General features: G+C 41.4%; 1 protein-coding gene across 2 annotated transcripts in view; it reads right to left on the bottom strand.

Moving 5' to 3' along the window:
* Positions 1-255: 255 nt before the first annotated feature.
* Positions 256-13,288, bottom strand: part of SLC39A9 (solute carrier family 39 member 9) — a 52,479-nt gene continuing 39,446 nt past the window's right edge. The window contains exons 4-8 of one of the 2 annotated variants that reach the window (XR_006293421.1): positions 8,363-8,431; positions 7,095-7,180; positions 6,235-6,369; positions 3,289-4,228; positions 256-3,028 (exon numbers count right to left, since the gene is read on the bottom strand). Coding sequence is in view for 1 of the 2 variants with exons in the window: in XM_043556442.1 (XP_043412377.1) it covers positions 3,998-4,228; positions 6,235-6,369; positions 7,095-7,180; positions 8,363-8,431 (521 nt within the window). In the remaining variant the exon portion in view is untranslated. Of the gene's footprint in view, positions 4,229-6,234; positions 6,370-7,094; positions 7,181-8,362; positions 8,432-13,288 lie in introns of both variants that reach the window. The other variant, XM_043556442.1, reaches the window with a different exon arrangement.

Below are 13,288 nucleotides of genomic sequence, written 5' to 3'. Positions count from 1 at the left end.
CTAAGTAATATTTACTAACAACCACGGCAAAGCAAAAATAAAAGTCAATGAATTAGTATGTCTGGGGGCACCTGGTGTATTGAGTCCTTCATCTCCCCTCCCCCTTTCCTTAAGGATATCATATAGTGGGCACATCCTTCTCTGGCCTTCAAAGATTTTCATTACCTTTTCTGATGTTCAGATGTGGGTCAAGTCTAGCCATCAAACAGAGAAGCAAACTGCCAAGAGAGGAAGTAATGAGCCACTCACATAAGGTATGCACTAATAAAAATTTAATATCATAAAACAAATCAGAAAACAGCAAAAAAAAAAAAATTTTTTTTTTAACCATTCACAATTAACGTGGAAAGAGACAAAATTATAAGGCAGCCATCCATGGAATGATTTCATGTTTACAAAGGATCCAGAAAAGGGGACATTTAAAATCACTCTTCAGGCTACTGAACCAGGGGAAATGCAGTTTTATCCCATGAGACTTCCAACTTGCTAGAAGATGCTATCAGAAAAAAGACCAAAGCCAAGTTCCTTGTGTTTAGGCTGAGCATATCTAGAGAATTCCCAATGGTTGTCTCCTTTCCTACAAGTCACAAATTTCCCTCAAGTCTCCTGAGGCGATCGATCTAGATGTCTCAGCTACAAAGGGGGCTACATCGTTGGCTTTAAGTTCATGGCATCTCCCAACAGTGCTCTCGGGATCATTCTGTTTTGACCAGAAATCTTCGACGGTTCCCCTGTAGATCACCTTGCACTGCAGTGGTTTTAGAAGAATCTGGTCATTATTCTCAATCTCCCAAGGGGCCCAGGAGCCATGTAGGCAAGAACATTCTCTGGGGGCTTGTGCTGTTGGCAGACAGCTCCCGTGTTTAGTACCTGGCTACCATGTGTCTGAGGGGCATAATATACTCCGATGTGGGGGTGTCCTCCTAGCTCTAATCCTCCAATAAGAGAAACACCAGGAAGTGACCCTTAGAAGTAGGCCGGTAAGAAACACACTTACATGGTCTCCTCTTTACAAAGAACTGACCCCTCCAAATGACCACCTCTCTCCGTTTTCTAATAATTCATTATACAGGAACACGGCTGACTCGGCTGTTTTGAATAAGGAAATAAAAAGGTAATGGGGGGAAGAGAGAACACAGAGCCTCTGCAGGTGGTACCGTTTCCAACTCGCTACACTCTGGTGCAGGAAAGCCACCAGACCTGGAACTTCACCGCTTCGGGGAAATGGGGACTGATATGCAATTCACTGGGAAACAAGTGAGGGGAATGGATCAGTAGTGTTTTTCAATTTAATTTGCCATTTAAGAGTGCATCTGGAATCTGAATAAATTGATCCCTACCAAGGAAATGGAGTCAAATTGCAATTAAGATTAGCTTTGGTTATGAGGAAGGAAGGACCATGCTTTTCATCAACTGCATCTCTCTGGTAGCCAATAATTCCATCTGTAATCATGGCAGCAGCTTAAGTATTGCCAACGTTTTCAAATGTGTGAGAGCGTTAAGGCATCTACATCCAAAGCGGGAGGCAGTTTTAAACAAGAGGAAAACAGAACTGAAATGTGCCAGTAAGCGACCACTGCTGTGGCCTTTTCTGGGACACTGCCCACCACGAGCAAGTTGTTCCCCCGGTGAAGAAGGCCTCTGCCATGCTGCTTGGTCCCCTGCTGCCTGAAGATGCATTTGAGCCCTGTAAGATTAGTATGGCTATTTCTGCATGCTGACCAGGAGACACAGGAGTAGTTCCCGAGGCAGCAGCTTTAAAATCTGGGGAGGCCCATAGCTTCTGAGAGCTGATAGGCCTTGAAAGGTTTGCTTGTTAATGTGAGGTCCAGAGGGGAAGGCAAATTTGGAAGTCTGATGGTTCGGTCCTTGCCAGAGTTCAAGGCCCCACCTACCCAGCAAGCTATTCTAGCCACACTTTTAGTGACGGCAGGGCACTGCTGCAAGAGGCTTTGGCCAGCAGAACAAATTTCTCATCATTTCTCACACAACAGTATGGCAGAGAGTGCTGCCATCCAAACCAGGCCAGACACTAAAATGTACTATTTATTTAACAAAGTAAATGTCCAGGGAGAATCAAGGCAACCATGACATCTTGAAGGACCACATGAAGCCCCAAGACTCTTCATAAGTCAGAGCTGCTATCAGGAAAAGTCACTCAGACTTTCCACGCTGTACCTTCTGCTGGTTTTAAGCGCGTATGCAATGGCTGCAGCCACTATACGAAACCGCCTCCTATTTATGCTACTTTGGTCTACAGCCAGCAGGGGGCTCTCGAGGTCTATTTCCATAGCTGCTGACCCAGTGACAAATCTAGGACGGAAATAAAGAAATTACAGGCATGCTGGCATATACGTCATATAAAACATTTTACGGACTCCTAAACCCACTGCCCTGAAGAAAACGGTCTTGGTTCCCTCTTTCTATAATGTGTTTTTGAAATGGTACAGAAAATCAAAATAAATTAATAACACAGTATTATACACTGAGTCGATAACACAAAGTTTTACAGGGACTTTGGCAAACACGGAAAAATCATCCTAGTTTGTTAAACGCTTCTACTATCTCAATTGTTTAAATTACCAGAATATTAGTGACTGCATCATCTCACGTATGAGGAAGTGACATTTTAAGGGCTTAGCAGAGTTGCATTTGACACAAAAGTGACTTCATTGAAGGGAATAAAGTAAAGAGACAATTGTCATCTTCATCATCACCGTTCAAGAAGTGGTTGTCCTGATGAGAGTTCAATTCACACAAATCCTAACGTCGCTGTCAGCAGTGAGCAGCACATTAGAGGGAGGGGGTGCTGGAGAGGAAAGTCAGGAGGAAAGCACGGAAAAGATGAAGAGACAAGAGACAAGAAACATGATTTCAATAAGCTTTAAATCAAGAGGCAAACACTTCCCACTTGTGATACATCGTGACCGTCTTCATTGCTGCAGGTGCTTATGTGACGCTGACCTAGCACTTCCCACGGGACACCGAGTATTCTGCCGGAGGGACTGCCGGTCTGCTAAGATAAATACTTAAAAAGAGAAAAAAAAAAAAGGGACAACATAGGTTTTGGTAATCTCAATTTTAAAAAGATTACTACAAAGATGTCAGTCACTATCCAAATTCACTTAAAATTAATACCCCTCAATTTCAAAAGGTACTTTGGGATCTGACTGCTCTTGAAGGAATGGCTGGGGGGAGGCCTGAACCTACCAGAACTTGGCTCCTCTGTATGAATGCACTGTAGGCAGGTATGCTGCAAAAGAGAACTTAAAAAGAAATACTAGTCACCTCCTCCGATGCTAGTCCATCTCTGTGGCTCCATTTGATGGAAGGGCGGGCCCTCTTTAAAGAGGCAGATGTGAAAGGAGGTGTTAAGTCTCTCCAGACACCCCCTGTTCAATGGACAGCTCCCGAGTAAGAAGTCAGCTTTTAATGTGTCTTGCCGTCATTTTCCTGACTCTTGCCCCAGGTAGATGACAATTCTCTTTAGCATCTAAGACAGTGGACGTTATGACCTTGATCAAGGCATGTGGCAGAGATGCTAAAGCACCAGTCTTACACGGTGAGAACCATGTTAAAAATCAATGGATAAAGTAAGCGGCGGAGCCTCTAAACTAACAAAGAGATTTAGCTTAATTACAGAACACTGTACTTTCATAATTACTATTTCATCATGAGTATGAAGTTCTCCACTTTTCCTTAAAATGAAATTCCATCTTCCCTGAGAATAGGGGTTAAGAGAAACATCAAAACTCAAAACGCCAAGGGCCCTTTAAAAAACAACACAACGGAATGTCCACATCCAGTCGCGGTGTGTCGTTTCTCATCTAAAAGCTTTCCATGACTCCAGGTTTTAATCTCACCTCCCTCCGGACTCTAGGAACACAGGTGGAGATGGGCAAGGTGAGACAAGACACTGAGGAAGTGAGCAGCTGTCACGCGCTGGCTGTTCTCGCTGGATGCTGGACAGCCACGGACTGAGGCTGGAACCTGACGTTTAATGCTGGTGTCCTACTGACAGGATGAGTGGGATGAGGCAACCCAGAACCAGGGCTGCCACCTCCAGGCGGCTGAGGCCCCTCCCGCCAGTGGGGTCGGGTTTGTGACTGTGCCCCATTCCGCCCACCTCCGGGAGGACATGTACTGTGGCAACATAAAGAAATGTCCCGGCAGAGAAAAGCATGGCCACTCCAGTGGCATTGACCTCTGAAAGGGCTTCTTTACTGCTCTGTGAATTGAGAGAAACAGAGAGAGACAGACAGAGAGAGAGAGAGAGAGAGAGAGGAGAAGGAGAAGAACAATTAAAATTCAGGGTCAGGAAGAAGTTCCAATTAAAAAACACTCAGCATTCACAACTGGTGCACTATGGGACACTGGGGACATTTTGAGATCAGAGCAATCTTGTGATTGATGAGAAGCTTCCAAATAAGGGCTTAAGACTATTGATACTGTACACAATTGCTTCTTCAAGCAAACATCAAGTCTGGATGAACAGGTCTGGCACGTATTATTCTTACAATGGAATCAACGGCATTATTAATGCAGATATTAAATTTCGTACATTCACTCATTTATTCTACTAATAGTTAACAAACATCCCCTATACACCAGGCTCCAGGCCAGCTGTTGAGATACAGTGGTAATCAACATCCAGCACCTGCCCTCAGAGGCTAGAAACATCTTATAAGCTAATCTTGACACAATTAATTTCAACTTTTTCTATTAAAAAAGTGGACCCATGGACTACAACAATTAAAAATTTAAGAAAGGAGCACGCCATAATGTAACATGTAACCCCATGCCTCCAGAATTACACCTTTCTGTCTAAAGTTCTAAAGACTTTGATCGATGATCAATGAAGTGATATACAGGGTAATACTTAAAAGGAACTATATACTGACTGAAAGAAGAAAAGGCTCTTCAAACGATCAGAGAGGGTTTTTATGACACCTCATTTGTTAGCAATCCAGATCAACAAACTTGATTAACATGAACTTAACCATGTTTTGACCACCTCGTTTCTCTTATGTTCCTTTTAATATAGTTTTGTTGGGGGGTGCCTGGGTGGCTCAGTCAGTTGAGCGTCCGGCTTTGGCTCAGGTCATGATCTTGCAGTCGGTGAGTTCGAGCCCATGTCAGGCTCTGTGCCGACAGCTCCACAGCTGCTGTGGTGCCTGCTTCGGATTCTGTGTCTCCCTCTCTGTCTGCCCCTCCCCCACTCCTGCTCTCGCTCTCTCTCTGTCAACAATAAATAAACACTAAAAAAGAATTTAATATAAGTTTTGCGGTATCAGCTATGAACTGAGTGACACTCAGAAGAATCAGTGACCTTCAGAGAGAGTATGGGAAAGCAGTTCCATGAACGAGCCCTAAGTCGGTCTGGTGCTAAGATTTTCCTCCTGTCACCTGCCAGCTGACACTGAAATACAACAGGTCAATGAGACCCGCAGCCCCAGTGGACAGAACTGGAAGACAGGGAAAGGTCCAACGTGAACAGCACGGGAAGGATATCCAGGCTCAGAACTGACAAGCGACAGACACGTTACTTCAAGTCTGACGTTATGTTCAGCGCAATGATAAAGAACTGGATATTTAGTAGGCGGTGATATGAGAATACAGACATCTCTGCTCATACCCTATTCTCCTCAAAGCTGCCATTCGCTTGTCCCTCACTCTTCACGTGCCTGCTTCAACATTAAATATGTACCGTGGCTTATTATACATCTGTCAAATAAAATTAGTGGGTCTGGTTAGTCTTAAGTTATGTTATTTGAAAGATCACGTATATGTGCAAATGTTTTCGGAATTGAAGGGGAAGACATTTTCAAATTAAATGAACAGGAAGATGTAACTTTATGAAGGGAATGCCTTGGAATGGAGATGTTTACCTTGTACTGGTTTTTACTCGTAATTTCCTTTTTCTTTATCATTTTATTTTTGAGACAGAGAGCGAGCAGGGGAGGGGCAGAGAGAGGGGGAGAGAGAGAGAATCCCAAGCAGGCTCCGCATGGTTAGCGAGGAGCCTGATCTGGGGCTTGAACTCACTAACCGTGAGATCGTGACCTGAGCCGAAGTTGGATGCTTAACCAACTGAGCCACCTAGGAGCCCCAGTTTCATTTTTAGTTTGAGAGAGTAACTTAACTGAGAAACTCAACATAAAAGACCATAGATTACGGTAGATCACAAAAAAACTGGATACATGTCTAGATAAACTAGGAACGAATAAGACGTACCTTACTTAGTCCTAAGTATGTCACCATGGCCATAACTGGTGCTGCAAGCGCAAACACCAGTAAATGTTTTCTGATTCGATTCCGTTCTAGGCCAGCGTGCATTAAGAAGGAAACCAGCCCAAAAGCAGCTGGTGCCTGGAAAAAAAAAATTAGTCTTAAATACTCTTTTTTTAAATTTTTTTTTTTTTCAACGTTTATTTATTTTTGGGACAGAGAGAGACAGAGCATGAACGGGGGAGGGGCAGAGAGAGAGGGAGACACAGAATCGGAAACAGGCTCCAGGCTCTGAGCCATCAGCCCAGAGCCTGACGCGGGGCTCGAACTCACGGACCGCGAGATCGGGACCTGGCTGAAGTCGGATGCTTAACCGACTGCGCCACCCAGGCGCCCCTTAAATACTCTTAAAGTATGGATTGCTTCTATATTATGAAGTATATGTCATTGGACTGAATTCTCACCGAAAAAAAAGAGGCATGGTACCAAGACTGAGCTCTGCCTTTTAGGAACTAATGTTCTAAGCTAAGAAAATATCCTATGCGTGTGTGTGTGTGTGTGTGTGTGTGTGTGTGTGTGTGTGGTTTAGACAGTAGGAAGAGAGAAATAGTCAAGAAAAGATTATAAAAAAACAAGAATATTTACCAACAAAAATTATTATAAAATACAGAAATCTGTAGAGAATTTAATAATTTGTGTATAGGACCATAAAAAAATCCCTTCCATCTAGTCAACTGTCTCAAACGAAGGGCAATTATGAAAATAGCTAAAAATATTTCCCCATTCCAGGAAAATGTTAATGACCAAAGAGAAATTTTAATTGTGAATATATTCCATATCAAATCTTTCACTAGGATTCCCCTTACCTTATGTAGCATTATTGCCACAAACACAATCAATTGGACGCTAGTCTGGGAAGTAGAGGCTGCCGCTCCTAAGGCAACACCGTCGGCTAAATTTGGAAAAAACGAAACATAAAACATTATAAATACAACAACAACAGCATCTATACTAGTGTCCTAGTGTTATATGAGTTTTAGAGTCAGGTAGACCTGCATTTGATTCTGGGAAGGTTCTTTAACCTTTCTCAACCTTAGTCTTCTCATCTCTAAAATGGGTTCAGTGAAGTATGTGTTCTTTGGGTTTTCATGAGGGTTAAATGAGATAACATTTGCAAGCTGCTTAGCACCTGGCCCCAAATGTTCAATGTATCAGCTGTTATTAGAAAAGTATGATGCCAGAAAGTATACAAAGTATGTAAGTATATAAAGTCTATATAAAGTATTATAAGGTATAATCCACTGATTAATCAAACTGTAATAGCAGAAATAACAACGATTATAAAGAAAGCAACTCTGCATCTTGTAGATGAAAAAGCACAACATAAGAACACTGCAACTTTACAGAGATGATTTATACGTCAAAAGTAAACACTGGCTGGCTGGCTGGCTAAAGTTTTGTCAGATAGGCATGTTCTGTTAGAAAGGTCCAAGTAATAGCATGCCACATTTCACATGCCTTTGTCCTTCCCAGAATCCCACTACTGGGACTGGTCTTTGGTGATCATTCTAAGGCATGCCCAATTAGCAATGCTGAGCCTTCTGCATTCTACGGCCCACCTCTGCCTCAACTGGCACTTTAGGTATACACTGAGCAACAGGGCTATTCAGTATAAAAGTGTCAAAACTCTTTTCCAGATGAGGTTCTAGGGCAGAGGTCAGCAAATTTTTTTCTTAAAGGGCCAACGAGGAAATATTTCAGGTTTTGCAAGCCATTTGCTCTCTTGCAGCACTCTGCCATTACTGTGCGAAGAGCCACAGGTAAGATGTAAACAAGTGGGCATGGTTGTGTTCCCAAAAAGACTATTTACAGGCGCTAAACTTTAAATTTCATGTAATTTTCAGGTGCCACAAAATATTTTCAACCATTAAACAATATAAAAACCATTCTTAGCTCGCAAAACCCTGACACTGAGTACGCCAGGGTTTATACTTGGGTTGGAGAACTTCATCACGAGACCCTCTCCCTGAAGGCCAGCCCAAGAGCTTTCATGGGGGTGGTCCCTGGGATGTAAACACTAAACTCCCCATAGTGCACCAGAAGAGAAAGGGCTCTCTTTGCAGTCCCGCCCTACCTGCAGCATGGACGACCAGACCCAGTGTGGTAGTGATTTTGGAATTGCTGGGCCTTGCTGTTTCTGGATCTGAAGTAAAAATAAGCGAGTCAGTCATTAAGCAATGTGAAACAGAAACTGTTAGAACACTGTCCTGGAGGTGGAAGAATTCTTTCAAAGCTCTTAAAGTAGATTCTGTTTTCCTCCTGACTGTCTTTCCTTACGACTGGCTTCAAACACTTAGAAGTTTCTCCTGTCCTGAAAGAAGTGGGCAGGAGGGAACCCTTCATCTGCCCCAGCCTTCCCTGAACAGGCAATACATAAGCCCCAACTGCCTCAGCTGCCTTGCACCCTTGAGCGCTCTGGCTCTCCCTGGAAAGTGCTCTGTGGTCTCTCCTCACTTCTCTCCAGACCAACTGAATTGTCACTGCCTACCTGCCCCTCTCCCCGGCCTCCTGAAACTTTGGCTTTATTCCAAGACCAAAATGTCTATCATGCTTGCCCTTCTCCTCTTAATCGCCATCATCCTAACCTAAACTTTCATCAACTTGAACCTGACTTAGCAACAGGCTCCCAGCTGGTCTCCCCTAGCTCTCCTTTCTCCCTCATCTGATTCATCTTACACACCCTTGTCGGAATGCTCATCTCTGAATCACCACCCTTCTGACATGCCAGTTAACTAGCTAAGAATCTGCTGCTTATCAAACTCAGTCCAAACTGCTCCATTCATAGGTTCTTAAGCTCTTTATCAACTGGTGTCATCTTATTTCTCACTATTCAGCCCAGTTAAACCAGCTTCTTTAACACCTTCTAACAAAACATTCTCATTCTCCCTCAAATCTCTCGTCTTTAATTCTTGGCATGTGCATAACTTCTCAGCTCCTCAGTCCAAAACATAGCCATTGTTCAAAGTCAATTCTAGGACTACTTCCCTTAAGAAAGAATTAAAGATCAATTCCAGCTCAAAAGGCTCCCCTTGCCTAGAAACCAAGAGCTCTAAGTGCACATACTACTTCAGTTTCTTCTATATCACCACCTGAGATATGTAAAACTGTTTTCACTCAGATAGGTCTGATGTCCCCAGACTGACTGTAAACTGCACAGAAGTGAATTTTCCACTTCTCTCCATTCCCTTTCCACATGTCTTACAGAATGTCGCACAGCAATGGAAACCCAATAGCTGCTTAATAAATCCTTATTAGAGAGGGGAGAAAAACATTTCTCTGTATGAATGTTACTGCTATAATAGGAAATATACCAGCAAGTCAATAATGTCCAAACAATGTAAAGTTAAAGATGAGGACATCAAAATGCCAGATGAAATGACAGATGGACATTGGTCAAATAAATTCCAAGGGATTTAATCTTCTGGGGGAACCCAGCACATAGGAAGAATGGTTTACAGTGGGAAAAAACACATACAAGTAAAGTAACATGTTATCTTTTTACTAAAAATAAAATTATCTTCTAATTAAAATACTACAAGGAAGGGAAGCTAAAGCCCCAGTTGGTCTGAGACAACAAATATTTCAGTATCGCCCCCAAATGTGAAGAATATCATATTATACTGTGTGACAAGTTTGCTTTGACTTTTCTAGTTATAAATAGCATCTTAAATAAAAATTAGAGGCTTTACAATTAAAACGCAGTTTTTATAAATCTATAGGAAAAGACTGCTTTAGCATAAATTTAATAAATGAATTTTTACTGAGATTTAACAATAGATAAAACCCTGCAGATAATTGGTAAAACCAGATTACTAGATACATGAAAGCCAGCAAAAACAGTGACTTCAAAGATAAGACAGGAAGAAGAATAAAGGAACACATGCTATTTTTAATTCTTTGTATAGTATCATAGGGCACTAGTGGGCCTTTAAGTGCATTTAAAATCGAAACTGACAAGAATCGCAAAAATGTCATCGAGGCCACTGTGGGCAACTATGTAACGTAGATAGAATCAGATCCCATCCAACCAGAGGGTGTTTCTCATTTGCTATTTGGTAAAAAAGCACACAAACAAAAGCATTTACTTCTAAATCAGCTTCCCAATACATGTAAGACCATTAAAAAAAAAAGTGCATGGAAAAATACTGAAAAGAAACAGTAAATGCAAGATTAACAAACAAAACAAAAAATAGCCTTGGACTAAAAAGGCTAAATTCAATTCTATGAATTTTGAAAAAAAACCTTTTATTTGGAAATAATTTCAAATCTTCAGAAAGTTCTGACAATGTTAAAAAAAACATTCACACACTCCTTTCTCAGAACGACCTACTGTCTAACACTTTGCCCCATTTGCTTCATTATTTGTGTTCATGTTCTTTTTCTATCCATACTACACACACACACACACACACACACACACACACACACACACACGTTTTCTGTACCATTTCAAAGTAAGTTGCATACATCATAACTCTTTATCCCTAGATATTTCAAAGTATATTTCCTTAAGAGGAAGGACATTTTCTCATATAATCACAGCACAGTTATCAACTTCAGTAAATCTAATATTGATACTTTTTTCTAATCTCTCTTGCATATTCTAATTTGTTAACTGTCCAGGAAGGTCTTTCAGAGCATTTTTCCCTCCCAGGAAGGATCCAGTCTGGGATCATATATGCACTTACTTGTTTCTCTGTAGTTCCCTTTAATCTGAACCATTTTCTCTGCCTTTGACTTTTGCGACATTGGTATCTTTGAAGAATACACGTCCCTTCCCTCAGCCTTTCTTGTTTTTTAACAGACTGATCCTTCCTTTTTGGGTTTGTCTGATGTGTCCTTAGATTATGCATTCTGAATACAGGCTGAATATGCACGCTGAACACTCTACAGATGCTTCCTCTCAGGATGTCACATCTAGACGCACAGAATGTACATCTGCTGCTTACTAGTGGAGTGAATTTTGCATTATATCCTGGACACTGTGAACGTTATCTTGTGGACACTCTGAATTCTATTATATTCCTCCAAAGAGTGTTGCTTTTGTGTTGTGCTTTAAGTAACTTGGTTTAGCTCAAACTGCAAAGTCTGTCTTCTGGGCAGCTGCTCAAATCCTGGTTTAGTTCTCTCATCTTTAGCTGAGTCTGCCCACAAAAGAATGGTTCAGGGCCTTGCCAGACTTGGGTAGAATTTATACATAAAATGTGGGGTTGTACCTTCCAGTGGCTGTAGTTACCCTGAACTCTGCCCTCTGGTTCCTTAGGCCTGAGAGACTGAGTTTTCTATCAGTTTTAGCTACCTCACTGGGCACTGACTGCTTAAAAGCAGTAAAAATAGGAACTCACCCTGTTCCACGGGTTGACTCCCCTCCAGAATTTTCCTGCTTTGGGTCACTCTCCAGTGTCTTTAGGTAGTTTTTAAAAAATACATGCCCAGAGTTTATAATTATCTGTAAGGAGGCTGGTCTGATGGGAACTTATTTGCCCACATTGAAAACAGATGCCAGTGACATTAGTTTTAATCATCTGGTCAAGGTATTATTGGATTTCTTCGTTTAGTTACTTCTTTTTCCTTTGCAACTAATAAGCAAATCAAAATTCATCTCCTAGATGCAATATTCATTGGTGATTCTGGCCTGAGCCAGTTTTTACTATGAGGATTGAAAAAATGATTTTCTAATGCCAGCACCCTTTCCACATTTACAAGTTGGCCTTTAGCAACCTACTGTAAACGAGCATCTTCCCTTCTCCTTCTCTCTCTCTCATGTGGATGTGCTCACTGATCCTCATTTTTCAATGGTTTATACTTCGTTACTATTCTTAATTATATTGGAGCTCAAATTGTCCTATATCTGGCCAGTGGGAGCCCCTTCAAGCTGGCTCTATATTCCGTGACAAATTTCCATTTTCTTCCTTCCTATTTTTTTTTTATTTTTATTCTTTTATGAGCACTAGATGTTCCAAGCTCATTTTGTACTTACCCTGCCCCTGTCCTGGAATCAGCCATTTCTCTGAAGAGCCCTGGTATGCTCATTGCTAGTGAGGTGTCTTTACTTCTAGGCCCTCTCTGCAGACAGAGCTAAGACATACATACATGTATACATAAACACACACGTATATATGTACACATATACACACATATACACATATACATTTTAGAAATCATGAGTCCAATAGCTCCAATTCCAGTCCATCCCTACAGAGGTTCTTTCTGGCCTTCCCCCATTTCAGATTTGTATGTCCCCTCTTCCACAGTGAGAACTCTGGTTCCACCAACATCAACACACTTACTCATTTGCTCAATCCTATAACACACCTAAAATAGTTTCAGAATTGTTTTCACCTATGCCATTACAAAAAGCAAAGCCTAATGAAGACTTCAGTAATTGTTTAATGCTTCTTCCCCCAACTCCATCTAAAACTAAAAATATATAGTCAAACATTACATTCATAAATCACTTAAATTCATTTTTTTTAAACCCCTTCAGTGTGATTGTTATTCATCCGAATTACAGTTCATCTGCTTCAGTTAGCTTCCCCTATCCTTGTTGATTTCATTTTATTTTTTGAATATAGGAAATATCAACATGTTTCCAAAAGTCAAAGCTAGATTAAACAGGCCTGCCCAGGGAAGTGTCATGCCCTCCTGAAACTCTGCTACCCTATCCTACCCTGCACCCACTTCTTACACGTAACTAACCGTTGTCTAACTGGTCTTGTTTTATTCCCCCTTCTTTCTTACACAAAATGTAGTATATGATGGAAACTAATTTACATTTCAGCTTTTTCCCCCCACTTAACAATATCTCCTAGAAATCTCTCCCTATCAATTCACAGAGATCTGATTCCTCACTCTCTTTCACAGTTACCTAGAACTCCATTATATGCACACATCACACTTCATTCAACCAATTTCCGTGACTGGACATTTAAGTGGTATTACAGTGGTAAATAATGTTGTACTAAATAATCTTGTGCATGTGTATTTTCATAGTGGAGCT

This window comes from Prionailurus bengalensis, chromosome B3 (assembly GCF_016509475.1).
Source record: "Prionailurus bengalensis isolate Pbe53 chromosome B3, Fcat_Pben_1.1_paternal_pri, whole genome shotgun sequence".
In the NCBI taxonomy this organism is placed as follows: Eukaryota; Metazoa; Chordata; class Mammalia; order Carnivora; family Felidae; genus Prionailurus; species Prionailurus bengalensis.
This window is presented reverse-complemented; position numbering and strand designations above follow the sequence as displayed.